The 27,507-nt window shown below is 44.3% G+C and overlaps 1 protein-coding gene and 1 long non-coding RNA gene across 5 annotated transcripts in view; one reads left to right on the forward strand and one right to left on the reverse strand.

Annotated features, from left to right (window-relative positions):
• Positions 1 to 285: 285 nt before the first annotated feature.
• On the reverse strand, positions 286 to 26,424 carry LOC132401157 (zinc finger protein 239-like). Of its 4 annotated transcripts, XM_059983069.1 has the most exons (3): positions 25,501 to 26,424; positions 19,588 to 20,975; positions 286 to 2,117 (listed from the first exon to the last, which is right to left on the reverse strand). In XM_059983069.1, exons 2-3 carry the CDS (start codon positions 20,062 to 20,064, stop codon positions 1,887 to 1,889), a joined length of 708 nt encoding a protein of 235 aa, XP_059839052.1. In that variant the 5' UTR covers positions 20,065 to 20,975; positions 25,501 to 26,424; the 3' UTR covers positions 286 to 1,886. The 4 variants fall into 4 exon arrangements, with proteins under 4 accessions (XP_059839052.1, XP_059839050.1, XP_059839051.1 ...); XM_059983067.1 differs by lacking the exon at positions 286 to 2,117 and having other exon boundaries at positions 14,999 to 20,975; positions 25,814 to 26,424; XM_059983068.1 differs by lacking the exon at positions 286 to 2,117 and having other exon boundaries at positions 14,999 to 20,975; positions 25,759 to 26,424.
• Positions 25,651 to 27,507, forward strand: part of LOC132401158 (uncharacterized) — a 32,451-nt gene continuing 30,594 nt past the window's right edge. The window contains exon 1 of the long non-coding RNA XR_009514504.1: positions 25,651 to 25,768. This is a non-coding gene — a long non-coding RNA (uncharacterized LOC132401158). The remainder of the gene's footprint in view (positions 25,769 to 27,507) is intronic.

A 27,507-nucleotide genomic window follows, 5' to 3' on the forward strand; every position in this document is an offset into this window, starting at 1 on the left:
CGTCCCCTTCCCCACCACACCTACTCCCTCAGCTCTGTGATATCCCTAACTGACCAAGACCCCTGAACCTGGATGCCTCTATCCCTCCATCCCCGTCTCCGGGAAGCAATCTTTCATCTCTGATCTCTGGAACATCCACCCCCTCCCCAGATTTTGGACTCTTGTGCCCCACCCCGTGGCATTGGGATGCCTCTAGCCTCCTCTTCCATTCCCCCAATCCCAGCTCGTCGCTGAACATCCTCTTCCTCCTCCATTTCAGCTCCAGCACGCAAAACTCATCCACCTCTTGCCCCTGGGATGAAACCCACCCCACCATCCTGCCTGTCACAAGGACGCCCCCCAAGTCTCTGGGATGCCTCCTCCACATTGACTGTCTTTCTACCCTTCTGTTTCTGGATTGTCTCCTTTCCAGTACCCCTCATCCACCCCGTCTCCCATTGTCTCTGACGTGCCTCTCCCCCCTCAATTCTCCTTCAGTCACCTCCTTCCCATCATCTCTGGGTCATCACCTTACCCTCCGGTCTCTGGGCTGGCACCTCCCCTTGTTACAGGGATGTGGCAGGAAGAACGAATCCAAGTGCAGGACTCTGACACGGAGGCAGAATCAGGAGGCAGAGTCTCCATAGCGAGCTCAGAATCGAGACCAGACTGAATCAGGACTAGGGAGGCTTGATTCACGAAGAGATATGGGTTTGAAGACTTGGAGCAAAGTTCCTTTCTTTCAGAGAGACGACCAACAATCTGACAAGGGCTGACTGGAGCTGTTGGGGTCTTATCCTCTGGTGGCTAATGGAAACCAGGTGCTGGTGACTGAGAGGAACTGTGAAAGATTGGGAATCAAGTGTGGGAATTAAGGACCAATTAGGGAGGAAAGGGAAAAGGTGGGAAATGCCAGCCAGGACCATGACACCCCTCCCTTCTCTAGGTTGCCCTGACACCCATTGCCTTTACCCTGTGGTATGCCACCTTCTCCCTTCTCCTTCCTTCTTGGGGGCCGTTGACATTTCAGTCCTTAGAACCGGTTGGCTAAGGAAACTTTTCTGAATACCTTTGACAAACTCTATCCATCCAGTCCTTTTGCAGTATGTGAGTCCCAGTCAATATGTGGAAAATTAAAATCACCTACTATGACAAACTTATGTTTCTTTCAACATATTTTCTTCTCTAATTCCCACTAACTATCGGTGGTCAATAATATAATTCCATTAGTGTTGTCATCCCTTTCTTATTCCTCAATTCCACACATATAGCCTCAGTAGACAAACTGTCCTGTCTGAGCACTGCTGTGACATTTTCCATGACTAGTAATGCCACCCCACTACCTTTAATCCTTCACACTCTATCATGTTTGAAACAATGGGACCCTGGAACAGTGAGCTGCCAATCCTGCAACCAAGTCTCAATAATGGCTAAAATGTCATAATTCTGAGTGCTGATCCATGCATGCCCTAAGCTCATCCACTTTTCCTACACTGAAATTGAAGCAACGCAGAACATTTGTCCCACCATGCTCAACCCCTCAGTTCCTTTCTTTGTACGTAGGCTGAATGAATATGCCACAGTTGTCACTGACTTTGTCAGGATCTGTGCGGATGAGTGTGTGCCTTCAAGGACATACTGGACACATCCAAACCAAAAGATGTGGATGAACTAGGAGATTCACAGTCTGTGGCAATCAAGACTGGTGATCCAGAACTACACAAGAAGTCCTGATACGACCTTCATAAGGCTATCTTAAGAGTGAGAAAGCTATCCTGTTTGAGGCTGGCGATAGAATAGGATGAACCTCAGCTCTGGCAGGGCTTGCAGTCCCTTAAATCCTATAAGTCAAAACCTAACATCATGAACAGTTGTGATACTTCACTCCCAGGTCAGCTCAGCATCTCTTATGCATGCTTTGAAAGGGAGAATAAAACTATACCTGTGCGACTCCCTGGTGACCCTGTCATCTCTGTCTTGGAGGCTGACATCAGGCCATTTTTCAAGTGAGTGAACCCTTGCAAGGCATCAGGCCCCAAAGACGTACCTGTTAGGGCACTAAAAACCCGTCCCACGTAACTGTCGTGAGTGCTCAAGGACATCTTCAATCTCTCACTGCAGCAGTCAATGGTTCCCACCTGTTTGACAGTTTAGAAATAGACAATAGACAATAGATGCAGAAGTAGACCATTCGGCCCCTCGAGTCTGCCATTCTGAGATCATGGTTGATCATTCACTATCAATACCCAGTCCCTGCCTTGTCCCCATATCCCTTGATTCCCCTATCCATCAGATATCTATCTAGCTCCTTCTTGACAGCATCCAGGGAATTGGCCTCCACCGTCTTCCGAGGCAGTGCATTCCACACCTCCACAACTCTCTGGGAGAAGAAGCTCTTCCTCAACTCTGTTTTAAATAACTGACCTCTTATTCTCAATCCATGCCCTCTGGTACTGGACTCTCCCAACATCTGGAACATATTTCCTGCCTCAATCCTATCAAATCCTTTAATTATCTTAAACGTTTCAATCAGATCCCCTCTCAAACTCCTCAATTCCAGCGTGTACAAGCCCAATCTCTCCAATCTCTCTGCGTAAGACAGCCCTGCCATCCCAGGAATCAACCTAGTGAATCTACGCTGCACTTCCTCAATTGCCAGAATGTCCTTCCTTAAACCCGGAGACCAAAACTGTACACAATATTCCAGGTGTGGTCTCACCAGGGCCCTGTACAAATGCAAAAGGACATCCTTGCTCTTGTACTCAATTCCCCTTGTAACAAAGGCCAACATTCCATTTGCCCTCTTCACTGCCTGTTGCACTTGCTCAATCACCTTCATTGACTGGTGAACTAGGACTCCTAGGTCTCTTTGCATTTCTCCCTTAACTAACTCTACACCGTTCAGACAATACTCTGCCCTCTTGTTCCTGCTTCCAAAGTGGATAACTTCACATTTATTCACATTGAATGACATCTGCCAAGTATCTGCCCACTCACCCAGCCTATCCAAGTCTCCCTGTATTCTCCTAACGTCCTCTTCGCATGTCACACTGCCACCCAGTTTAGTATCATCAGCAAACTTGCTGATATAGTTTTCAATGCCCTCATCTAAATCGTTGACATAAATCGTAAAGAGCTGTGGTCCCAATACAGAGCCCTGTGGTACCCCACTAGTCAGCTCCAGCCAGTCCGAGAAACACCCATTCACTGCTACCCTTTGCTTTCTATCTGCCAACCAGTTTTCTATCCATGTTGAAACCCTGCCCCCAATGCCATGAGCTCTGATTTTACTCACCAATCTCCTATGTGGCACCTTATCGAATGTCTTCTGAAAATATAGGTACACAACATCCACTGGCTTACCCTCGTCTAACATCCTTGTTACACCCTCAAAAAACTCCAACAGATTAGTCAAGCATGATTTGCCCTTGGTAAATCCATGCTGGCTCGGCCTAATCCTATTTCTGCCATCAAGATGTGCCACTATTTCGTCCTTAATAATGGACTCAAGCATCTTCCCCACGACTGACATTAGGCTAACAGGGCGATAGTTCTCCGTTTTCTCCTTCCCTCCCTTCTTGAAAAGTGGGATAACATTAGCCACTCTCCAATCTTCAGGAACTGATCCTGAATCTAAGGAACATTGGAAAATGATTACCAATGCATCCGCAATTTCCTGAGCCACCTCTTTTAGAACCCTCGGATGCAGACCATCTGGACCTGGGGATTTATTAGCCTTCAGTCCTACCAGTCTACTCATCACAGTTTCTTTCCTAATGTCAATCTGTCTCAATTCCTCTGATATCTTATGACCCTGGCCCATCCATACATCTGGGAGATTGCTTGTGTCCTCCCTGGTGAAGACAGATCTAAAGTATGCATTAAATTCTGTTGCCATTTCCCTGTTTCCCATAACAATTTCTCCCAATTCATTCTTCAAGGGGCCAACATTGTTCTTAACTAACTTCTTTCTCTTCACATAGCTAAAAAAGCTTTTGCTATCCCCTTTTATATTCCTGGCTAGACTGAGCTCATACCTGATTTTTTCTCTCCATATTGCTTTTTTAGTTAAGATCTGCTGTTCAAAACTTTCCCAATCATCTGTATTCCCACTCATCTTAGCCCTGTCATTCTTTTTCTTTAATGCTATACAATCTCTGACTTCCTTTGTCAACCACTGTGGCCCCTTTCCCCTCTTTGAATCCTTCCTTCTCATTGGAATGAACTGCTTTTGCATCTTTTGTATTATGCCCAAGAATATCTGCCACTGCTGATCCACTGTCTTTCCTGCCAGGGCATCCGCCCATTTAACTTTGGCCAGCTCTTCCCTCATGGCTCCATAGTCTCCTTTATTTAATTGCAACACTGACACCTCTGATCTGCCCTTATCCCTCTCAAATTGTAGATAAAAACTTATCATGTTATGATCACTACTTCCTAATGGCTCCTTTACTTCAAGATCACTTATCAATTCCTGTTCATTACACATCACCAAGTCCAAAATAGCCTCGTTCCTGGTTGGCTCAAGCACAAGCTGTTCCAAAAATACATCCCTTAGACACTCCACAAACTCCCTATCCTGGGGTCCAGCACCTACCTGATTCTCCCAGTTCACCTGCATGTTCAAATCTCCCATAACGACTGCATTACCTTTAGCACATGCCAATGTTAACTCCCTAATCAACATGTACCCAATATCCACGCTACTGTTTGGGGGCCTGTACACAACACCCATTAGGGTCTTTTTACCCTTACTGTTCCTCAGCTCAATCCCCACAGACTCTACTTCCCCTGTTCCCAAGTCACCTCTTGCTAAGGACTGAATCTCATTCCTCACCAACAGGGCCACCCCACCCCCTCTTCCCATATTTCTGTCTCTACGATAGCACGTATACCCTGGTACACTCAATTCCCAGGCCTGATCCCCTTGCAGCCATGTCTCCATTATCCCAACAATATCGTAGTTCCCCATTTTCATCTGAGCTTCAAGCTCATCTGTCTTATTTCTGACACTACGCGCATTCAAGTATAAATTAAGCAACAAATAAAGTCCTTGCCTACTGAACTTTCTTTGACTCAGGTCCTTGAGTCAATTAGTATCCTCCTAAATTTTCTCAGCACTTTCTCCACTTTACTAACATCCTCACTTTAACAGGGCGACCAAGAGCTGTACACAATATTCCAGATGCGGTCTCACCAATGTCTTCTACAACTACCACATTTAATCCCTGCTCCTATTCTCAGTGCCCTGCCTGATGGAAGCCAGTGTATGAAATGCCACCTTCACCACCTGTCTACCTGTCACTGCTTTCAAGGAATCATGTACTTGTCCTCCTACACAACACTCTCCGGGGCCTGACCATTCAGTGTATAGTCCTACTATGGTTTGACTTCCCAAAATGCCACACCTTGCACTTATTTCAATTGAAAGCCATTTGACAATCATTGGCCCACTTACATAGCTGATCAAAAATCCTTTGTAATTATTAATAATGTTCTTTACTATATTTGATACTTCCCTCTTTGTTTTTATTCACAGACTTAGCAATCATGCAATCTGCATTCACAGACAAATCAAATATATCAATAATGAAAAAAACATCACAGGATTCCAGTGTGAGAAGCAACTTTGAGTCCCCACTCTGCTTCCAACTTTGAACCATTTATGAAACAAATTAGCTCTCTCTCCCTGGAACCCATGAGATCTAACCTTCCAGAGTAGCCTGCCATGCAGGAGATTGCTAAAATCCAAACAGAGTTATCCACAATAATGCCACTCACGAGCTCCAATAACATCTCCAATAACGCATTTACTCCTTCACCAACATCTTTACTCCCTCAGCATGTATTCCCTCCTCTATGCATGAATTGTCCAACCCTCTGGCAAGTTAAGCACTTGATTTTAATGCACATAAAAAATGTCTTGGGGTTCTCATTACAGTCCTCTATTTAGGACTTCCTAATTCCTTATTTGTGTTCTTTCCAACTTCCTTTATATTCCTCCAGTCTCTGTCCAATTTCAGCAGCCTAATCCTTATGCTTCCTCTGCCATTTTATATGCAACACACTGGGAAAGGTTTCACTGCTAATGTAATGGTCTTTCTGCAGAAGCAGTGCTTGAGTTATGGTTAGAGATAACGAGTGCTTTGGAATATGAGCCGCCTGATAATGGGAGGGTGTTTTCGTGCTGTGTGCCCAACACCAGGGTGATCTGGGTCTTTTGTGTGGCGGGAGATGGAGAGTGAAGATGCCAGAGCGGAACCATGATCCGACAAATTCTGGGAGATCGAAGGAGGATCGGTGAAGGGGAAACCGTGAGCTCCTACTTGTGCACATTAGTCTGTTTCATTAAAATGGGCCCCTTCCTTTTTGTGCTTTTTCATCACTAATCCTGTAGTCAGTTTAAGAATTATAAACCTAATTGTTTAATTGTATGCGGTGTACTGTTAGTTATTTTGTGGTACTGATTTGTAACAGGGTAACACATCACGCAGCTTCCACACGAATGGGGGCGTGGGTGGACTCGCATCTCAATCTCACCCATTTGACAGGACCAGAGATCGTCTTTCCTTGACTTACACAGCCAACAGAAACTGAGGGTTACATATAGAAGGTAGAACATAGAACAGTACAGCATGGGAACAGGCCATTCAGCCCACAATGTTGTGCTCAACCAGCTAAAAAGCAAATCAAAAACACCCAGACACTAATCCCTCCACCTTCCTTACATCCATGTGCCCATCCAAATGTTTCTTAAAAGCCTCCAATATACTTGTCTCTAAGCACCATACCAGGCAGCACATTCCAGGCATCTATCACTCTTATGATAGCACGTGGCCTCTAAACAAGCAGCATTCTGGTAAACTTCTTCTGCACCCTCTTGAAAGCCTCACCATTCTTCCTACAGTGGGACGACTAGAACTGTACACGATACTCCAGATGTGGCCTAACCGGAGTTTTATAAAGGTGCAATAAAACCTCTTGACCTTTGAACTCAAAGCCTTGACGAATAAAAGCAAGCATTCCATAAGTCTTCTTAACTGCTTCAGGGAACTAAGAATGTGGATCCCAAGATCTCTCTGTTCAGCGACACTATTAACAGTGTACTGTTTCCTTGCACTCGCCCTACCAAAGTGCATCACCTCACTTTATCTGGGTTAAACTCCATCTGCCTTTTCTCAGCTCATATCTGCAATTGATCTTTCTCCTGCTGTATTCTTTCCCAGTCTTCTATACTGTCCACAACCCCGCCAATTTTGGTTTAATCCACAAACTTACTAACTTATCCACTGATATTTTCACCTAGTTCATGTATATACATCACAAGTAACTGAGGTCTAACCACAGGTCCCTGCAGAACACCACTAATTACAGACCTCCAGCTTGAATAAGTCCTCTCAACCACTACCCTCTCTCTTCTATGTGCAAGCCAGTTCTGAAGCTAAACAGTCAACTCACTGCAGACCCCATGCACCATAATCTTCTAGATGAGCCTCCCATGAGGGATTTCATAAAACACCTTACTAAAATCCATGCAGACAACATCCACTGCCTTACCTTCATCAAGATCTCTCAACATCTTGTCAAAAAACTTAATCAAGTTGGACACAACCTACCACACACAAAGCCATACTGGCTCTCCCTAATTAGGCAATGGGTTTCCAAATGTTCATATCTCCTATCCCTAACAATCTTCTGCAGCAGCAATTTCCCTATAACTGACATGAGACTCACTAGTCTATAGTTCCGAGGATTTTCTCTCGTTCCCTTCTTAAATAGAGGTACAGCATCAGCCACATGCCGGTGCTCTGGGACCTTGCCTGTGGCTATAAAGGACACAAAGATACATCAATCTCATCTCTTGCCTCCTTCAATAACCTGGGTTCAGTCCCATCTGGACCTGGGGACATCCACGTTAATACTCATTAGGAGGTCCACCACTTCCATCTCCTTAAACTCCAAATGTATTTATACACTCAGCACTGATCTCCTGGTGCTTCATGTCCTTTTCCTTGGTAAATACTGAAGCAAAGTATTCATTAAGTACCTCAATCATATTTTCTGCATCCAAGCAAATGTTTCCCCCTTTATCCTTGAGTGGTTCCATCCTCTCCCTAGTTACCCTCTTGCTCTTGATGTATGTATAGAATACTCACCAAGGGCTTTTGATGGCTTTCCTGATTCCCTCTTTAGTTCTTTTCTGGCTTCTTTATAATCCTCATGTGCTCCATTTGATCCTAACTTCTGAAACTTTACATACTTTCCCTTTTTTTTCTTGACTGAATTCATCACCTCTCTGGACATCCAAGGTTCTCTTAGCTTTCTATCCCCTTACTAACAGGAACATACAGTACCTCCATCCACTCCATAATGTACTGATTAGGTACATTCAGCCAGAGACTCATTCCACTGAGATGCAACACTGAGCATCATAGGAAGTCATTCCTGCCTGTGGCCATCAAACTTTACAACTCCTCCCTCAGAGTGTCAGACACCCTAAGCCAATAGTCTGATCCTGGACTTATTTCCACTGGGCATGATTAACTTACTATTATTTAATTATTTATGGTTTTATATTGCTATATTTCTACACTATTCTTGGTTGGTGTGGCTGTAACGAAACCCAATTTCCCTCGGGATCAATAAAGTATGTCTGTCGTTCCCATACTCTGTGGAATTGATCACTAACATGTCTGGTGTAGACTTGCCAAAGAAAAAATGCTCTCAATTAACACTTCTTAGTTCCTGCTTAATGCTCTCATAATTTGCCTTACTCCAATTTAAAACTCTTCCACAAGGGCCACACATTTCTTAACTATAGCTATGCTGAAAATTAAGGAGTTGTGGTCACTGTTCCCTAACTGTTCACTCATTGAAAGGTCAGTCACCTAGCCAGGTTCATTACCCTATACCAGGTCCAGTACAGCCCCTTCTCTTTTTGGACCATCCACATATTGATTTAAGAAACCTTCCTGGATACACTTAACCACTTCTGCCCTTCTGCACTTCTGAACCGCTTACACTAAGAAGGTCCTAGTTTATATCCTAGTTTATATTAGAGAAGTTGAAATCCTCTAATATAAACTAGAAATTGTAAATAATTCCAACAACTCTATTATTTTTATGTTTCTTTAAAATGGATTATATATCTGTTCCTCAATGTCCCTGACATGTAGCTTTCACATCACAAAAGTGCCACTGCTATCCCATATATAGTCAGTGGCATTGCCACCATTGTCAGTCACCTCGTGGGAGTGGACCGAGTAATTAGAAAGTGGTCAGGATTAGTCATGTAATATCATGTGCTCTTTGTAGTGTTGTGGGACATGACCAGAACTTGAAATAATACTTATGGAGACAGACTGAGCCAAGGCACAGGTTGAAGACAGGCAGAAGTTTTACTTTCTGATGCAGACAAAGAAAAACAGTCACAGAATTTGATAGTCAGTCCGGATGCCGGATATGTCCCCAGTCAGAAGATGAGGAGGTTTTCCTTCAACTTGGGTTGAACTTTGCAGTTACAGTGATGTCAGAGCTCACCATAGAGACTAAAATGAGCTCATTTGAAATGCTGTCCTTCACCCATTGATGTGTTTTGTAAATCTTGTTACTGGTTAGAAACGGCAAATAATTTGTGTATAGGAATCTCAAACAGAACAACATGTCAGTTTTAATGTCTTTTCCAGATATTTAAAGAATGACCAGATACATCATTTGTAACATCAATATACAGTACCTGTTTTTGGAGATGAAGAAGTATATCATTCCAGCTGGGAATGTGCTTCGTGTCTGAAATGAAGTTATCTGTTGTAACTCAGTGAAATCCACTGGAACAGACGTGCTGAGAATACAACAGTATTTGTTCATTACAGATCAGGGTTTCAACTGCATTGACTATGTGAGGGATTCACTATGTCTGACATCTGACTTGCTGAATTGCCAGAGAATTGATAGGGAAACTGTGGGAAAGGATTCATGGATGCATCCCATCCTGCAGACACACCAACGAGTTCACACGGGGGAGAGGCTGTTCACCTGCTTGGACTGTGGAAAGAAATTCACTCAGTAAGCCCACCTGTAGATACACCACTCAGTTCACACTGGGGAGACGCTGTTATGATGAGCAGGGAAACAAAGTGGGGTGGGGGGGGGGTGTGCAATGAATGACAGAGTAGCAACATTTGGAAGCTGTTTGACAAAGGAAAAAATTAGGTTGACTGACTGTTGTCACACATGATGCCTGCTGATACTGAGTATATTGCTTGTAGGATCTTGCCTGCTTAAACTGGCTATTGAGTATTCATAAAAATATGGTCTGGATTGGTGCCATTTGGCAGAGGGGAGGCAATGCAAGGCAATGTTTGTAAACAGAAATCCCTGAGCTTCAGAATTTGCTATCACTGAGGATCGAGCGCACAGGTGCCGAGAGTCCAAAGTTGTGCCGAAAGGTCTACATGCATTCAGTGGACAGAAGATCTGGGAATTGGCATGATGGACTTCCCAGACACAGCTGAGATTTTGTTATCTAAACTTAACCATTTGAGACTCAGATAAAACAAAATATGCTTCCAACTTTATCTTGCATTAAGAACTTTAATACTATATCTTTCAGATAAATAGGTATGCGATTTTCTACCAATTAAAGTGGAGCATTGAGATCAGATCCGACATCCAGAACCAGCTGATGTCTGTACCTCAGTGGATAATGGGAATAGTTGAGACTGCCACATAGAAAAACCTTCGGTCCAATTTCAGGTGAATTAAAATGTCAAGTAGAGCTCCATGGGATATATGAACTCCTTGTGTCACTTTTCGATTTTGAGTGAATTAATTTTTATTGAATGTCACCTGGTTCTGGATCCTTTTGTCAATGGAGTCCATTGTTTCTTCAATTTTGACTAGGTGTATAATGATAATGAATACCTCTGTCCTAAGACCATAATATACAGGAGCAGAGTTAGGCCATTCAGTCCATCAAGTTTACTGAGCCATTTCATCATGACTGATCCATTTCCCTCACAATCCCATTCTACTGCCTAATCTCCATGCTGATTAATCAAGAACCAAGCAACCTCTGCCTTAAATACACCTAATTACCTGGCTTCCACAGACGCCTGTGGCAATGAATTCCACAGATCCTCTGGCCAAAGAAATCCCTGTTCATCTCTGTTCTAAATGAACAACCCTTTACTCTGAGGCCTAGGCTCCCCCACTAAAAGAAACATTCTCTCCACATCAACTCTATCTAATTCTTTCAACATTGCATAGATTTCAATGAGATTCCCCCCTCATTCTTCTGAATTCCAGTGAATACAGGCCCAGAGACAAACAGCCCTCAGAAGATAAGCCTTTCAATCCCAGAATCATTCTCATGAACTTCATTTGAACCTTCTCCAATGTCAGCACATCCTTTCTTAGATAAGGGGCTCAAAACTGCTCACAATACCTCATGTGAGGTTTCAGCAGTTTCTTGTAAAGCCTTAAACATTACATACTTGGTTTACTGTTCTAGTCCTCCCGAAATGAATGCTAGCATTGAATTTGCTTTCCTCACCACCTGCATGAGGCCTTCCAAATCCCTTTGCACCTCAGATTTTTAAATTTTCTCTCCATTTAGAAAATAATCTTTTATTTCTTCTATCAGAGTATGACCACACATTTCCCTATACTGTATTTAACCTGCCACTTCTTTGCCCATTCCACTAATCTGTCTAAGTCCTGTTCTCTGCTTCCTCAAAATTACCTGCCCTCCACCTACCTACAGTTGAAGTCAGAAGTTTGCATACACCATAGCTAAATACATTTAAACTCAGTTTTTCACAATTCCTGACATTTAATCCTAGAAAACATTCCCTGTCTTAGGTCAGTTAGGATCACTATTTTAAGAATGTGAAATGTCAGAATAATAGTAGAGAGAATGATTTATTCCAGCTTTTATTTCTTTCACCCCAATCCCAGTGGGTTAGAAGTTTACATACTCTGTTAGTATTTAGTAGCATTGCCTTTAATTTGTTTAACTTGGGTCAAACATTTTGGGGAGCCTTCCACAAGCTTCTCACAATAAGTTGCTGGAATTTTGTTCCATTCCTCCAGACAGAACTGGTGTAACTGAGTCAGGTTTGTAGGCCTCCTTGCTCGCACACACTTTTTCAGTTTTGCCCATAAATTTTCTATCGGATTGAGGTCAGGGCTTTGTGATGGCCACTTCGATACCTTGACTTTGTTGTCCTTAAGCAATTTTGCCACAACTTTGGAGGTATGTTTGGGGTCATTGATCATTTGGATGACCATTTGTGACCGAGCTTTAACTTCCTGGCTGATGTCTTGAGATGTTCCTTCATAATTTTCTTTCCTCATGATGCCATCTATTTTGTGAAGTGCACCAGTCCCTCCTGCAGAAAAGCACCCCCACAACATGATGCTGCCGCCCCCATGCTTCACGGTTGGGATGGTGTCCTTTGGCTTGCAAGCCTCACCCTTTTTCTTCCAAACATAACGATGGTCATTATGGCCAAACAGTTCAATTTTTGTTTCATCAGACCAGAGGATGTTTCTCCAAAAAAGTAAAATCTTTGTCCCCAGGTGCACTTGCAAACTGTAGTTTGACTTTGTTATGGTGGTTTTGGAGCAGTGGCTTCTTCCTTGCTGAGCAGCCTTTCAGGTTATGTCGATATAGGACTCGTTTTACTGTGGATATAGATAATTGACTACCTGTTTCCTCCAGCATCTTCACAAAGTCCTTTTCATACCAAAGTATGTTCACCTCTAGGAGACAGACTGTGTCTCCTCCCTGAGCGGTATGACGGCTGTGTGGTCACATGGTGCTTATACTTACGTACTATTATTTGTACAGATGAACGTGGTACCTTCAGGTGTTTGAAAATTGCTCCCAAGGATGAACCAGACTTGTGGAGGTCCACAATTTTTTTTTCTGAAGTCTTGGCTGATTTCTTTTGATTTTGTTTGTAAACTTCTGACCCACTGGAATTGTGATACAGTCAATAAAAAGTGAAATAATCTGTCTGTGAACAATTGTTGGAAAAATTACTCGTGTCATGCACAAAGTAGATGTCCTCAACGTCTTGCCAGAACTATAGTTCCCTAATATGAAATCTGTGGCATGGTTAAACAATGAATTTTAATTACTTCAACTTTAGTGTATGTAAACTTCTGACTTCAACTGTTTGTATTGTCTTCAAACCTGGCCACAAATATATCTATTCCATAATCCAAATCATTAACTTATAGCATAAAATGAAGTGATCCTAACACCGACCCTTGTGGAACACAACTAGTCACTGGCAGCCGACCAAAAAGGCTCCCTTTATTCCCACTCTTTCCCCCTTGCCAATCAGCCAATGCTCTATCCATGCTAGTAATTTTCTTGGAATACCACAGGCTTTTAACTTGTTATGCAGCCTCATGTGTGGCATCTTGTCAAAGTCCTTCAGAAAATCCAAATACACAACATCCACTGATTTTCCTTTGTCTATCCTGCTTGTAATTTCTTTAAATAATTCCAACAGATTTGTCAGGCAAGATTTTCCCTAAGGAAACTATGCTGACTACAGCCTACTTTATCATGTGCGTCCAAGTACCCCGAAACCACATCCTTGACAATCGACTCCAACATCTTCCCAACCACTGTGATCAGACTAACTGGCCTATAATTTCCTTTCTTCTCCCTCTCTCCCTTCTTGGAAATGTGGACTGATATTTCCAATTCTCTAGTCTTCTAGAACCATGAAAGAAATCAATTGATTCATCAAAGGTCATTACTACCACCTCCACAATCTCTTCAGCCACCTCTTTCAGAACCCTGGGGTGTAGACCATCTGGTCCAGGTGACCTTCAGACCTTTCAGTTTCCCAAGAACCTTCTCCCTTGTAATGGCAACTTTGCACACATCTGAACTTCTAATGTTTTCCAGTGAAGACAGATACAAAATACGTATTCAGTTCATCTGCCATCTCCTTCTCCCCCATTGCTACCCCTCCAGCATCATTTTCCAATGGTCCAATATCTACTCTCACCTGTTTTACATATTATATATCTGAAGAAACTTCTGGTATCCTCTTTAATATTATTGGCCAGATTACCTTTGTATTCCATCTTTTCCTTTTTTTATGACTTAGTTGCCTTCTGCTGGTTTTTAATATTTTCCAATCCTCTAAATCTTGACTAATTTTTGCTTCATTATATGCCCTCTCTTATACTTTTATTTTTGGTTTGTCTTCTCTTGTGAACCATGGTTCTGCCTTTAGAATACTTCTTCTTTGGGACAATCATGCCCATCATCTATCTGTGATTTGGCTCACTGTGTCTCCATCCATTGCTGTAACTTACCAGTTCCAGACATGTCCCACTGCCCACTGCCCACACTGTTTACATGGCAGCTCCAGGAGACTTTCTGATCACTGTGACCTCGAGGTCATTGACGGTGGTGAACGGCAACGGCAAAGTCAATGAATGTGACGGGTTGGTGATTAAACTTTCTCAATGGAGATGATTGATACTCTTGTGGCATGAATGCTACAGGTCACTTGAAACCCAAAACAGAGCTATTTGTGGTAACACACACAAAATGCTGCAGGAACTCAGCAGGCCAGGCAACAATCTATGGAAGAGTAAACAGTCGATGTTTCAGGCTGAGACCCTTCATCAGGACTGGAGAAAAGAGATTAGAAGTCCGAGTAAGAAGATGGGGGGAGAAGAGTAGGAAGTACAAGGTAATAGGTGGAACCAGGAGAGAAGGAGTGGTGAAGTAAAGAGCTGGGAAATCGATTGGTGAAAGAGGTAACAGGTTGGGGAAAGAGGAATCTGATAGGAGAGGATAGAAGGCCATGGAAGAAAGGGAAAGGTGACGACTACCAGAGGAAGGTGATGGGCAGGTAAGGAGATAAGATGAGAGAGAAATGGTAATGCTGAATGGTGGAGGAATGTGTGGGGCGGGGGGGGGGGGGCAATTACCGGAAGTTTGAGAAATCATGCCATCAGGCTGGAAGTGACCCAGACGGAATACAGTAGGTGACTCCAGCAGTCTCGCAGGTAAAGCATCACATCACCTGGAAGGGCCGTTTAGGGCCCTGAATGGTGGTGAGGGAGGAGGTGCAAGGGCAGGTGTGGCACTTGTTCCACTTGCAAGGATAAGTGCCAGGAGGGGGATTGCTGGGGAGGGACAAATAGAAGAGGGGGCCACAGAGGAAGCGATCCCTGTGGAAAGCAGAAAGTGGGGTGGGGGGGGGGGGAGGGAAATGTGCTTGGTTGTGGGATCCTGTTGGAGATGGTGTAAGTTACAGAGAAGTATGTGCTAGAGACTGAGGATGATGGGGTGGTAGGTGAGGACAAGTGTAACCTTATGCCTGCTGGGGTGGCAGGTGGCCGATGTGCATGAAATGGAAGAGATGCAGGTGCAGGCAGTATTGATGGTGGAAGAAGGAAAGCCCCTTTCTTTGAAGGAGGACATCTCATTAGTTCCAGAATGAAAAGCCTGAAAGCAGAAGCAGCAGAGACAGGGGAATTAAGAGAAGGGGATGGCATTTTTACAAGTGACAGGGTGGAAAGAGGTATAGTCCAAGTAACTGTGAGAATCAACGGGTCTATAAGAGATATCGGTGGATAAACTGTTTTTACAGGTGGAGACAGTGAGATTGAGAAATGTGGGGGAGGTGTCGGAAGTGAACAAGGTAAATTTGAGCATATGGTGGAAGTTGGAGGCAAAGCTGATGAAGTCAATGTCCTTGGCATGGGTGCAGGAAGCAGCACCAATGCAGTATCGATATAGCAGAGGAAACGTTAGGGGAGTGATACCGGTGTAGGCTTGCAACATAGACTGTTCCATGTAACCATCAAAAAGTGAGGCATTGCTGGGACCCATATGAATGCCCATGGCTACGCTTTTTGAGGGAAGTTGGGAGGAGCCAAAGGAGAAATTATTGGGAGTGAGGAACAGTCCTCAGGGCCTGATGGGATTTTACCAAGAAGGGAACAAGGGAACGACAGACCGGTGAGACTCACTTCAGTTGTAGGAAAAGTGCTGCAGAAAATTCTTTATGAGCATTTGGGAACCGATAGTCGAATTAGGGAGAGCCAGCATGGCTTTGTGTACTGCAGGTCTTACCAACTTAAATGAGTTTTTTGACAAGGTGATGAGAGGGATCAATGAGGGCAAGGCAGTGGATGTTGTCAACATGGATTTTACTAAGGTACGGGATCCATGGCAAATTGGCTATTTGGATTCAGAACTAGCTTGTACATTGCAGACAGAGGGTAATGGTCAAAGGTTCTCATTCAAGTCAGAAGTCTGTAGCTAGTGGCGTTCTGCAGGGATATGTTCTGAGACCTCTGCTGTTTGTGATGTATATAAATGTCCTGGATGAAAACGTAGATGAATGGGTTTGCAAACTTGCAGATGATACCAAGATCAGTGGAGCTGTGGATAATGTAGAAGACTGCAAAGAATACAGCATAGTGTAGATCAATTGCAGATATGGGCAGAGAAATTTCAGATGGAGTTTAACCCAGATAAATGTGAAGTGTTGTATTTCAGTAGGGCAAATGCATGCAGAAAGTACACCGTTAAGATCAAGATGAGCAGAGACCTCGGAATCCATTTTCATAGCTCCTTGAAAGCGGCTACACATAAGGTGGCTAAGAAGCCTTTTGGAATGCTTGCTTTTATTAGTCGAGGTATTGAGTTCAAAAGTCACGAAGTTAGGTTACAATTTTATAAAACTCTAGTTAGGCCACATCTGATAATGCACACAGTTCTGGTTGCCCCACTCTAGGAAGGATGATGTGGTTTTAGAGAAGATGCAGAAGAGGTTTACCAGGATACTGCCTGGTTCAGAGTGCATGTGCTATCACAAGAGGCTGTTTCCTCTGGAGCACCCACCAGAGGCTGAGGGGAGATCTGATAGAGGTTTACAAGATTATGAGGGCATAGATGGCATGCACAATGATTATGCTCTGAAGGTGAGAGGGGGTAGGTTTAGCAGAGATGTGAGGGGAGTTTTATGCTCAGAGTCGTGGATGCCTGTATTATGCTGCCTGGTATGGTGGTTAGAGGCAAAAACACATTTGAGGGTTTTAGGAGATGCTTGGATAGGCACATGGTGTAAGGAAGATGGAGGGATAGGGACATGGTGTAGGTAGGAGGGATTAGTGTTTGGGTGTTTTTGATTTGCTTTTCAGCAGGTTTGGCACAACATTGTGGGCTGAATGGCCTTTCCGTCTGCTGTACCGTTCTATGTTTGTTCTACTTGACAAAAGGATCCAGAACCAGATGACTTTTAACAAAGGTGATCTGCTAAAGAATCAAAAGCTTAGCCCATGCAGCTCTAATTGACATTTTAATTCACTGGAAGTTGGACCCACTTCTTCCTTTTAGAATAGAAGAATAGAATAGAAAACCAATAGCACAATACAGGCCCTTCAGTCCACAAAGCTGTGCCGAACATGTCCTTACTTTACAAATTACCTAGGGTTACCCGTAACCCTCTATTTTTCTAAGCTCCATGTATCTATCCAGGAGTCTCTTAAAAGACCCTATGGTATCCACCTCCACCACCATTGCCAGCAGCCCATTCCATGCACTCACCACTCTCTGCATAAAACACTTACCCCTGACATCTCCTCTGTACCTACTTCCAAGCACCTTAAAACTGTGCCCTTTTGTGTTAGCCATTTCAGCCCAGAGAAAAAGCCTCTGACTATCCACACGATCAATCACCTCTATCAGGTCATCTCTCATCCTCCGTCACTCCAAGGAGAAAAGGCCGAGTTCACTCTAACTATTCCCATAAGGCATGCTCCCCAATCCAGGAAACTTCCTTGTAAATTTCCTTTGCACCCTTTCTATAGTTTCCACATCTTTCCTGTAGTGAGGTGACCAGAATTGAGCACAGTACTCCTAGTGGGGTCTGACCAGGGTCCTATATAGCCCAGTTTTGTATCCTATCAATATCCCGCTGTAACCTCTGACAGCGCTCCACACTATCCACAATCTTTTGGGCCTCAATCTCAACTATTCACATTACCTTCGAGGTATGGACATCAGCAAGTTCTGGACGTTGGACTTGACCTCAATGTTCCACTTCAACTGGTAGAAAATCACTTATCTACTTATCTGAAAGACACATTATTAATTTCTTCCTGCAAGATAAACTTGGAACCACATAGTTCATCCAAGTTCCAAATCCTTAGATTTAGATAACAAGATCTCAGCTGTGCCTGGGAGGTCCAGTGCACCCATTCCCGGAACCCTTTGTCCAACTGAATGTATGCACGCCTTTCAGCACAACTTTAGACTTTCGGCACCTATACACTTGATTCGCTGTGACAGTGATTCTGCAGCCCAGAGTGCCATTCAAAGTGTTTACAAGCATTGTCTCCTCTCTACCAAATGGCATCAATCCAATCAATTTTTTTATGAGAACTCAGTAGCCAATTCAATACAGCAAGCTCCCACAAGCAATAAACTCGATGTGAACCAGCATTGTAAAAGTCAGCATTTTTTTCTCTGTCAATCAGCTACCAAATGTTGCTACTGTGTTCTTCGTTGCCATCCCCCTGCTCCTCATCATATGCTCTATTCACAACCCTAAACTCTGCCCTCTGCTGGTTTCCCACAGTTTCTGGTTTCTAACCCTGCTCTATTGAACATCCAACTAATAGCTCCCCATTCTGCTTTCAGACTTAAGGGGACAGTGATGTATTCCAACAACCTAGCTGTGTGAGATACGGTCCTTTGGAAGCAGCGAAGATGACCAGACAATATTAAAATGAGCAGGGAAGGAGGAGGTTAACTATCCATGTCATTCTTCCTCAGCCCAGAGATTTAAGGGACAGAGACCATGTCAGACTCAGCTCGTCTTCTTCAGTCTGCATAAAGACATGCAGGAAATTCAAATTAAACCTCTTCACGCACAGAAAGCTAACAATCTCACCACAGAGAGTATGAGAGGGGGAAAGCAGGGATGGATTTAAAAGGACTGCTGTGGAACAGAAACACTGCCAGGTTCAGCTGGGCTGAATTGACTCCCTATTGCCACAGGGTGTGTTGTAGATTCACTAGGTACCTGAGACAGTGTTTAAAATAGAGCTGATTTATTTGTCACAGGTCTGGAATATTGAACTCCAGTCTCATTAAAGGTGAACATCTGGAGTCGGCAAACGCGGTAGTTAAATATCCAGCATGCAGCTTATTTAAAGATTTTCACCCAATGTGCGGGACAAGGTGGCTGACTCCCCAGTGTGAATTGACTGGTGTCTCTGTAGGTTGGATGAGTGAGTGAATCCCTTCCCACAGTCTGAGCAGGTAAACGGCCTCTCCCCAGTGTGAATTAACTGGTGTCTTTGTAGGTTGGATGAGTGAGTGAATCCCTTCCCACAGACTAAGCAGGCGAATGGCCTCTCCCCAGTGTGAACTCGCTGGTGTGCCAATAGGTCAGATGACTGAGTGAATCCCTTCCCACAGTCTGAGCAGGTGAACGGTTTCGCCCCAGTGTGAACTGACTGATGTACCAATAATTGAGACGACTTAGTAAATCCCTTCCCACAGTCTGAGCAGGTGAACGGCCTCTCCCCAGTGTGAACTCGCTGATGTACCTTCAGTTGAGATGATGAAGTGAATCCTTTCCCACAGCCTGAGCAGATGAACGGCTTTTCCCCAGTGTGTATTCGCTGATGTACCTTTAGTTGAGATGACTGTGTGAATCCTTTCCCACAGTTTGAGCAGGTGAATGGTCTCTCTCCCGTGTGAACTCGCTGATGTGCCAGTAGGTCAGATGATCGAGTGAATCCCTTCCCACATTCTGAGCAAGTGAATGGCATTTTTCCAGTGTGAACTGACTGGTGTGCCAGTAGTTGGGACGACTGAGTGAATCCCTTCCTACATATGGAACAGGTGAACGGCCTCTCTCCTGTGTGAATACGCTGGTGTGTCTGTAGGTGGGATAACTGAGTGAACCCCTTCCCACAGTCTGAGCAGGTGAACGGCCTCTCCCCAGTGTGAACTCGCTGATGTACCTTCAGTTGAGATGACTGAGTGAATCCCTTGCCACAGTCTGAGCAGGTGAACGGCATCTTACCAGTGTAATCTGACTCGTGTGCGAATATATCAGATGACCAAATGAATCCCTTCCCACAGTCTGAGCAGGTAAATGGACTTAATTTAATGTAAACCAACTGGGGTGTCAATCGGTGGGATGACTTAGCCAATCCTTTCCCACATTCAGAGCAAATGTTCCTCCTCTCCGAAGTGTGAACTTGCTCATGTGTCAGCAGGTCAGATCACTGAATGAATCTCTTCTCACATACAGAAGTTAAAGGGTCTCTCTCCCTTGTGAACTCACTAATGTATCTGTGGTGGGCTGAGTGACTGATTCCTTTCCCACAGTCTGAGCAGGGGAATGGCCTCTCACCAGTGTGAAATTCCTGATGTATCTTCAGCTGGATGACAGAATGAGTCGCTTTCCACAGTCAGCAGAGGTGAATCATCTCACTATGGGGTTAACTTGCTGATGTATCTTCAGGCTGGATGACATCGTAGGTCCCCTCCTACACATAAAGCAGGCGAATGGCCTCTCCCCACTGTGAACTCACTGGTGCTTCTACGGGTGGGCCAAGTGAGTGAATCCCTTCCCACACTGAGAGAAGGAGAATGATATCTTCCTGCTATCAATTCTCTTGCAATTCATCAATCAGATGTCCCTTGTACAATCAATGCAGTTCAAGACCTGATCTCCAGTGAAAAATTCTGGTGTGTTCTCAGCACCCTGGTTCCTGTTGATTTTACTGAGTTACCACAAAAATTTTCTTTTCAGAGACAAAGCAGATTGCCAAGTGGGATGAGATACTTCTTCATCTTCAAGGATCAACTGATAACTGGTGTTACAAAGGAAATCTCTGGCCATTACTTAAATTGCTGGACCGGCACAACAAAACTGACGTGTTGTTATGTTTGAGATTCCCATACACCACTTGTCATTTCTAACCTGAAAAAGATTTACAAAGGACATCAATAAGTGAAGCACAGCATTGCAGATGAGATAATCTCAGTCTCTCTGGTGAGCTCTGACATCAAAACCATTACAGCGAAGTTGAAGGAACTCTTCAGATTGCCTGTCTTCAACCTGTGACTTGGCTCAGTCTGTCCCCATTGGTATTATTTCAAGTTCTGGTCATGTCCCACAGCACTACAAAGAACACATGTTACATGGCTGATCTGGATACTCTCTAATTACTTTGACCCACCCCCCTCCCCCCCAGGTGATTGACAGTGGTGAACTCCTCGACGGCAATGCCAATGAATATGGAAGGATGGGAGGGCAGTTGTCTCTCTCATTGGAGTGTGGCAATTTTGTGATGTGAAAGCTACACGTTACTAGTTACCCAGTTAATGTAGTGGGAATGGTTCAGGGGCAGTGTTCTGTTCTGTGTGCAAGATGTGGGAATGCTGGGAGACCTTTAGCCTCCCGGATAATCACATCTGCACCAGGCGCAAGGAGCTGCAGCTCTGCAGAGAACTCGTTAAGGAACTGGAGCCGCAGCTCGGTGACCTTCAGCTCATACGGGAGACTGAGGAAATGACAGCGAGGAGCTACAGCTACAGTCACTTTAGGTTGCAGGAGACTGAGTGACTGTCAGAAGGAAGGGAAGTGGGCAGCCAGTGCAGCGTATACCTGTGGCCAGTCCCTCAATAACAAGTATACCACTTTGGTTACTGCTGAAGGGGACAACCTTCCAGAGGGGAGCCATAGCGACTGGGTCTCTGGCGTAGAGTGTGGCTCTGTGGCTCAGAAGTGAATTGAATTGACTTTATTTCTTACATCTTTCATACACAGGAGTAAAAATCTTTACATTACGTCTCCATCTAAATGTGCAATGTGCAATTCATAGTAATTATAATAAAAAGTATGTACAATAGGATAGTCAATATAACTTAGAAATACAATTGTATCAGCATGAATTAAACAGTCTGATGGCCTGCTGGAAGAAGCTGTCCCGGAGCCTGCTGGTCCTGGCTTTTATGCTGTGGTACTGTTTTCCAGATGGTATCAGCTGGAACAGTTTGTGGTTGGGGTGACACGGGTCCCCAATGATCATTTGGGCCCTTTTTACACACCTGTCTTTGTAAATGTCCTGAATAGTGGGAAGTTCACAGCAACAGATGCACCATTCTCTGCAGAGTCCTGTGATTAAGGGATGTACAGTTCCCGTACCAGGCCGTGATGCAGCCAGTCAGGATGCTCTCCGTTGTGGCCCTATAGAAAGTACTTAGGGTTTGTGGGCCTATACCAAACTTCTTCAACCCCTTGAGGTGAAAGAGGCGCAGTTGTGAAGAGAAGACAGATGAAGAGGACTGCAGTAGTGATAGGAGATTCCATAATTTGTGGACACAATAGAGACACCTGGATGTTATGTTGCCTCCCAGTGCCAGAGTCAGGAATGTCTTGGATAGGGTTCACTGCTTCTATAAGGGCAGGGTGAACAACTAGAATTCTTGGTAAATATTGCCACCATTGACATAGGTAGGAAAGGAGAGGAGGTACTGAAGTCAGATTTTAGGGAGTTAGGTAGAAAGCTGAAAAGTGGGACCTCCAGGGTAGAAACCTCTGGATTGGATGCCATGTGTCAGTGAGTGTAAGAATAGGATTAATGGGTTACTGAGGAACTTGTGCAGAGGGCAGGGGTTCAGATTTCTGGATCATTGGGGATGATGTGACCTGTACAAAGAGGATGGGTGACACCTGAACCCGAAGGTGACCAATATCCTTGCGGGCAAGTTGCTGGAACTCCTGGGGAGGGTATAAACTAATTTGGCAAGGGGATGGGAAGAGGGTTGACAGGGCTGAGAGTGGGGCAGTGAGTATACAATCAGAGGCAGTGTGTAGTGAGTCTGTCAAGAAGGACAGATGGTTGTGTAAAATTGTAGTCAATGGGATGAATTGAAGTGTAACATGGTTGCAAAATCAAGAATGGTGATGAATACAGGATTGAAGGTGTTATATTTGAATGCACGCAGTATACAGAATAAGGTAGATAATCTTGTAGCACAGTTACAGATTAGCAGGTAGACATAGTGGGCATTACTGAGTCGCGGCTGAAAGACAATCACATTTAATCAAAAGGGCAGGCAGGTAGGCAGAGGGGTGGAGTGGCTCTGTTGGTAAAAAAGGAAATCCAGTCATTAGAAAGAGGTGACAAGGATCAGTAGATGTGGAATCCTTGGGGGTAGAGTTAGGAAACTGTGAGAGTAGAAAGACCCTGATGGGAGTTGCATACGAACCTCTGGGTGTGGTACAATTAAAACATTTGATTAGGGTTCTGACCACAATGGATTCTGGCATGGTTCGAGAGGACCGGAAAAATTGCAAACGTCATTACACTCTTCAAGAAGGGAGGAAGGCAGAAGGAAAGAAATTATAGGCCAGTTAGTCTGATCTCAGTGGTCGGGAAGATGTTGGAGTCGACTGTTAAGGTTGTGGTTTCAGGGTACTTGGAGGCACAAGGTAAAATAGGCTGAAGCCAGCATGGCTTCCTTAAGGGACAATCCAGACAAATGAACAGACAATACTTGCAGGAGTGGGCCTTTCGGTCCTTCGAGCCAGCACTGCCATTCACTGTGATCATGGCTGGTCATCCACGATCAGTGCCCTGTTCCTGCCTTCTCCCCATATCCCTTGACTCCACTATCTTTAAGAGCTCTATCTAACTCTTTTTTGAAAGCATCCAGAGAATTGGCCTCCACTGCCTTCTGAGGCAGAGCATCCCACAGATCCACAACTCTCTGGGTGAAAAAGTTTTTCCTCAACTCAGTTCTAAATGGCCTACCCCTTATTCTTAAACTGTGGCCTCTGGTTCTGGACTTCCCCAAAATCGGGAACATGTTTCCTGCCTGTAGCTTGTCCAATCCTTTAATAATCTTATATGTTTCAATCAGATCCCCTCTCATCCTTCTAAATTCCAGTGAATACAAGCCCAGTTGCTCCAGTCTTTCAACATATGACAGTCCCGCCATCCCAGGAATTAACCTCGTGAACCTACATTATACTCCCTCAATAGCAAGAATGTCCTTCCTCAAATTTGGAGACCAAAGTCAGTTGGAATTCTTTGAAGAAGTAACAAGGATAGACAAAGGAGAATTGGTGGATGTTCTGTTCATGGATTTTCAGAAGGCCTTTGACTAGGTGCCACACATAAGGCTGCCTAACAATATAAAAGCTCATAGTATTATGGGAAAGATACTAGCATGGATAGAATATTGGGTGATTGGCAGAAGGAAAAGAGTGGGAATAAAGGGAGACCTTTCTGGTTGTTTGCCGATGACTAGTAGTATTCCGCAGGAGTCAGTGTTGTGACTGCTCCTTTTTACATTGTATGTCAATAATTTGGATGACAAAATTGATGGCTTTATGGCTAGGTTTAGGGACAATACAATGACAAATGGAGGGGCAGATAGTGTTGAGGAAGCAGAAAGGCTACAGAAGGGCTTAGACCAACTAGAAGAATGGCAAAGAAATGCCAGATGGAATATAGTGTCATGCACTTTGGTAGAATAAATAAAAGTGTGGACTATTTTCCAAATGGAGAGAAAGTTCATTGAGTCAGTGGTGAGGAAGGCAAATATATTGTTAGCATTCATTTCAAGAGGACTAGACTTGAAAGCAAGGAAGTAATGCTGAGGATAGGGTTCTGGTGATGCTGCACTTGGAGTATTCTGAGCAGTTTTGGGACACCTATCTAAGAAAGAATGTGCTGACACTGGAGAGGGTTCAAAAGAAGTTCACAAAAATAATTCCAGGATTGAAAGGCTTATCATATAAGGACTGTTTAATTGCTCTGGGCCTGTCCTCACTGGAATTCAGAAAAATGAGGAGGATCTCAATGAAGCATCGAATGGGGAAGACTTTGATAGAGTGGATTTGGGAAGGAGATTTCCTATGGTGGGGCGCGTCTAAGGCCAGAATACACAGCCTCAGCATGGAGGGACTTCCATTTAGAACGGCAATGAGGAGGAATTTCTTCAGCCAGAGCAGTGAATCCATGGAATTTGTTGCTACAGGTGGCTGTGGAGGCCAAGTCTCTGCATATATTTAAGGCAGAGGTTGATAGATTCTTGATTAGTCAGGGCATGAAGGAATACGGAGAAAAGGCAGGAGACTGGGATGGAGAGGAAAATGAATCCACCATGATGAAATAGTAGACAAGTCTCGATGCTCTAAATGGCCTAATTCCGCTCCTATGTCTTATAGTCAAAAACATGTTCTCATAGGCAGAAAGGTCCTGAACAAGAAGAGTAAAAATAAAGGTGATTTTCTCAAAACCTGAAGCTGATGGAAGGATTTCGTTCTTTTTTTCCAACCACACTAATTGATATTCTCATTGATTGGAAGGTAGACTCTTCATCTGCGATTTACTCGGAACTACATTTTTGTCCCGAATGCCTAATTTTTGGATGTAGATAGTTGTAGCTTGGCACGTTTGGGAGATCTATCCGCTCCCGTTCCCTCTACTTACACTTCCAAACGCTGGCGCGGGAAGCGGTGGAATGTCACCAATGGCTGCTTTCGTACCCAGAAACCCCCACGAACCAGAGACCCGTCTACCGGTTACAATATCAGTAATGGGCATGCGCCGCCAAAATGGCGCAAACAACTTCGCTCGATCAGCAGAGAGCTCCCCGAGGCCCGGGCACGGATCATGAGGCCGAGAGAGAGGGGGAAAGGTCCCAGGTTTGCGGCACCACAGTGTGTCCGGAGCTCTCAGTAATTGTACCTCAATCGCGGTGTGTACAACTGTGCTGAAACTCCTGCCAGGAGTCAACTCCTACCTCCTGCGAATCCTCCCGGGCCTTTTGTCCGCCGGAGCGCATGCGCAGCAGCGACCCTTCCACGCCGGGTCACCGGGGGCGAATTCTGAAGCGCGGAGTCTCTGGGTGTTGTTAGAAGTGTCTGCAAGTACCGGTTCCACGCCATGTCTAAAAAAAAATCAACGTGTTTACATTCAGCAGCTGATACTGGAAATATAGAGCAACACACACAAAGTGCTGGAGGAACGCAGCAGGTCAGGCAGCATCTTAGCGGAGGAATAAACAGCGCTGAAGGGTTCCGGACCGAATCATCAACTGTTTATTCCTCTCCATTGATGCGGCCTGAGCCGCTGAGTTCCTCCAGCATTTTGCAGAAGTACACAACATTTTTTCAGTCGATCAGTTTCGAAATGTTGCTGATCTTTCATTGAGAGCCACATCCATCTGGTCTGACTCCCTCTTCTCCCTCCCTGGAGCCTCCCAACATATTCTGGAACCCCAAAGCCCTGACTTGTGCTCGCCCCTCTTTGGCAATGTTAACCATTTTTAGAATATAAAAGCAAGGATATAATGCCGAGGATTTAAAAGGCGCTGGGGAAGCCTCATCTGGATTATTGTGAGCACCTTATTTAAGAAAGGATGAACTGAGATTGGCGAGGTTTCAGAGGAGATTCATGAGAATGATTCTGGGAATGAAAGATTTATCGTATGAGGTGTGATTGATTGCTCTGGGCCTATACTCAATGGAATTTAAAAGAATGCGGGGGGGGGGGGGGAAGAACCTGGTTGAAATCTATCGAAAGTTGAAAGGTCTGGATAGAGTGGATGTGGAGAGGATATTTCCCATTGTAGATGAGTCTAGGATCAGAGGGCGCAGCCTCAGAATAGAGGGATGTCCATTTGGAATAGATATGCGAAGGAATTTCTTTAGCCAGGGAGTGGAGAATCTGCGGAATTCATTGCCACAGGCAGCTGTGGAGGACAAGTCATTGAGTATATTTATGGTGGAGTTGATAGTTTCTTGATTGGTCAGGGTGTTAAAAGTTATGGGGAGAAGGCAGGAGAATAGGGTTGAGAGGGATAATGAATTAGCCATGATGAAATGGCGGAGCAGACTCGATGGGCTGAATGGCCTAATTCTGCTCTTTTATCTTATGGTCTTATAGTATCTGCAGGTGCGATGTCTTAGTGAATCCCTTCTGAAAACAAGAGTCAGTGAATCTTACTGTTATCAACTCTATGGCAATTTGTCAATTCATATCATGGATGCGTGCTCATATTTGAGATCTCCTTGCTGTGACTGATATTCTGTCCTCTCCAGCATCTCCTCCTCCACATTTCAAGGATCAGCGGCATTCAATTGCTGGTGAACTGACAGACACAGCAGAACTGATGTGCTGTTGCGTTTGAGATCCCCATACACAAATCCTTTACCTTTTCTACCCTGTAAAAAGTTTACAAAAGGGGTTGATGGGTGAAGGACAACATTTCAGATAGGGCAATTTTAGTCTTTATGGTGACCTCTGATAACAGTGAGGCTCAAAGCAATTTGGTGAAGCAACACATCATCTTCCGACTGGACGCAAGGTCAAATTCTCTGCATTCCTGTCTGTATCAGAATGAGTCATTTACACCCTTTATCAATCTGTGATTTGGCTTAGTTTGTCTCTCTCCATTAGTATAGCTTTACGTTCTGGGCATGTCCCACAGACCTA

The sequence above is a fragment of the Hypanus sabinus genome, chromosome 10 (assembly GCF_030144855.1).
Source record: "Hypanus sabinus isolate sHypSab1 chromosome 10, sHypSab1.hap1, whole genome shotgun sequence".
NCBI classification, from domain to species: domain Eukaryota; kingdom Metazoa; phylum Chordata; class Chondrichthyes; order Myliobatiformes; family Dasyatidae; genus Hypanus; species Hypanus sabinus.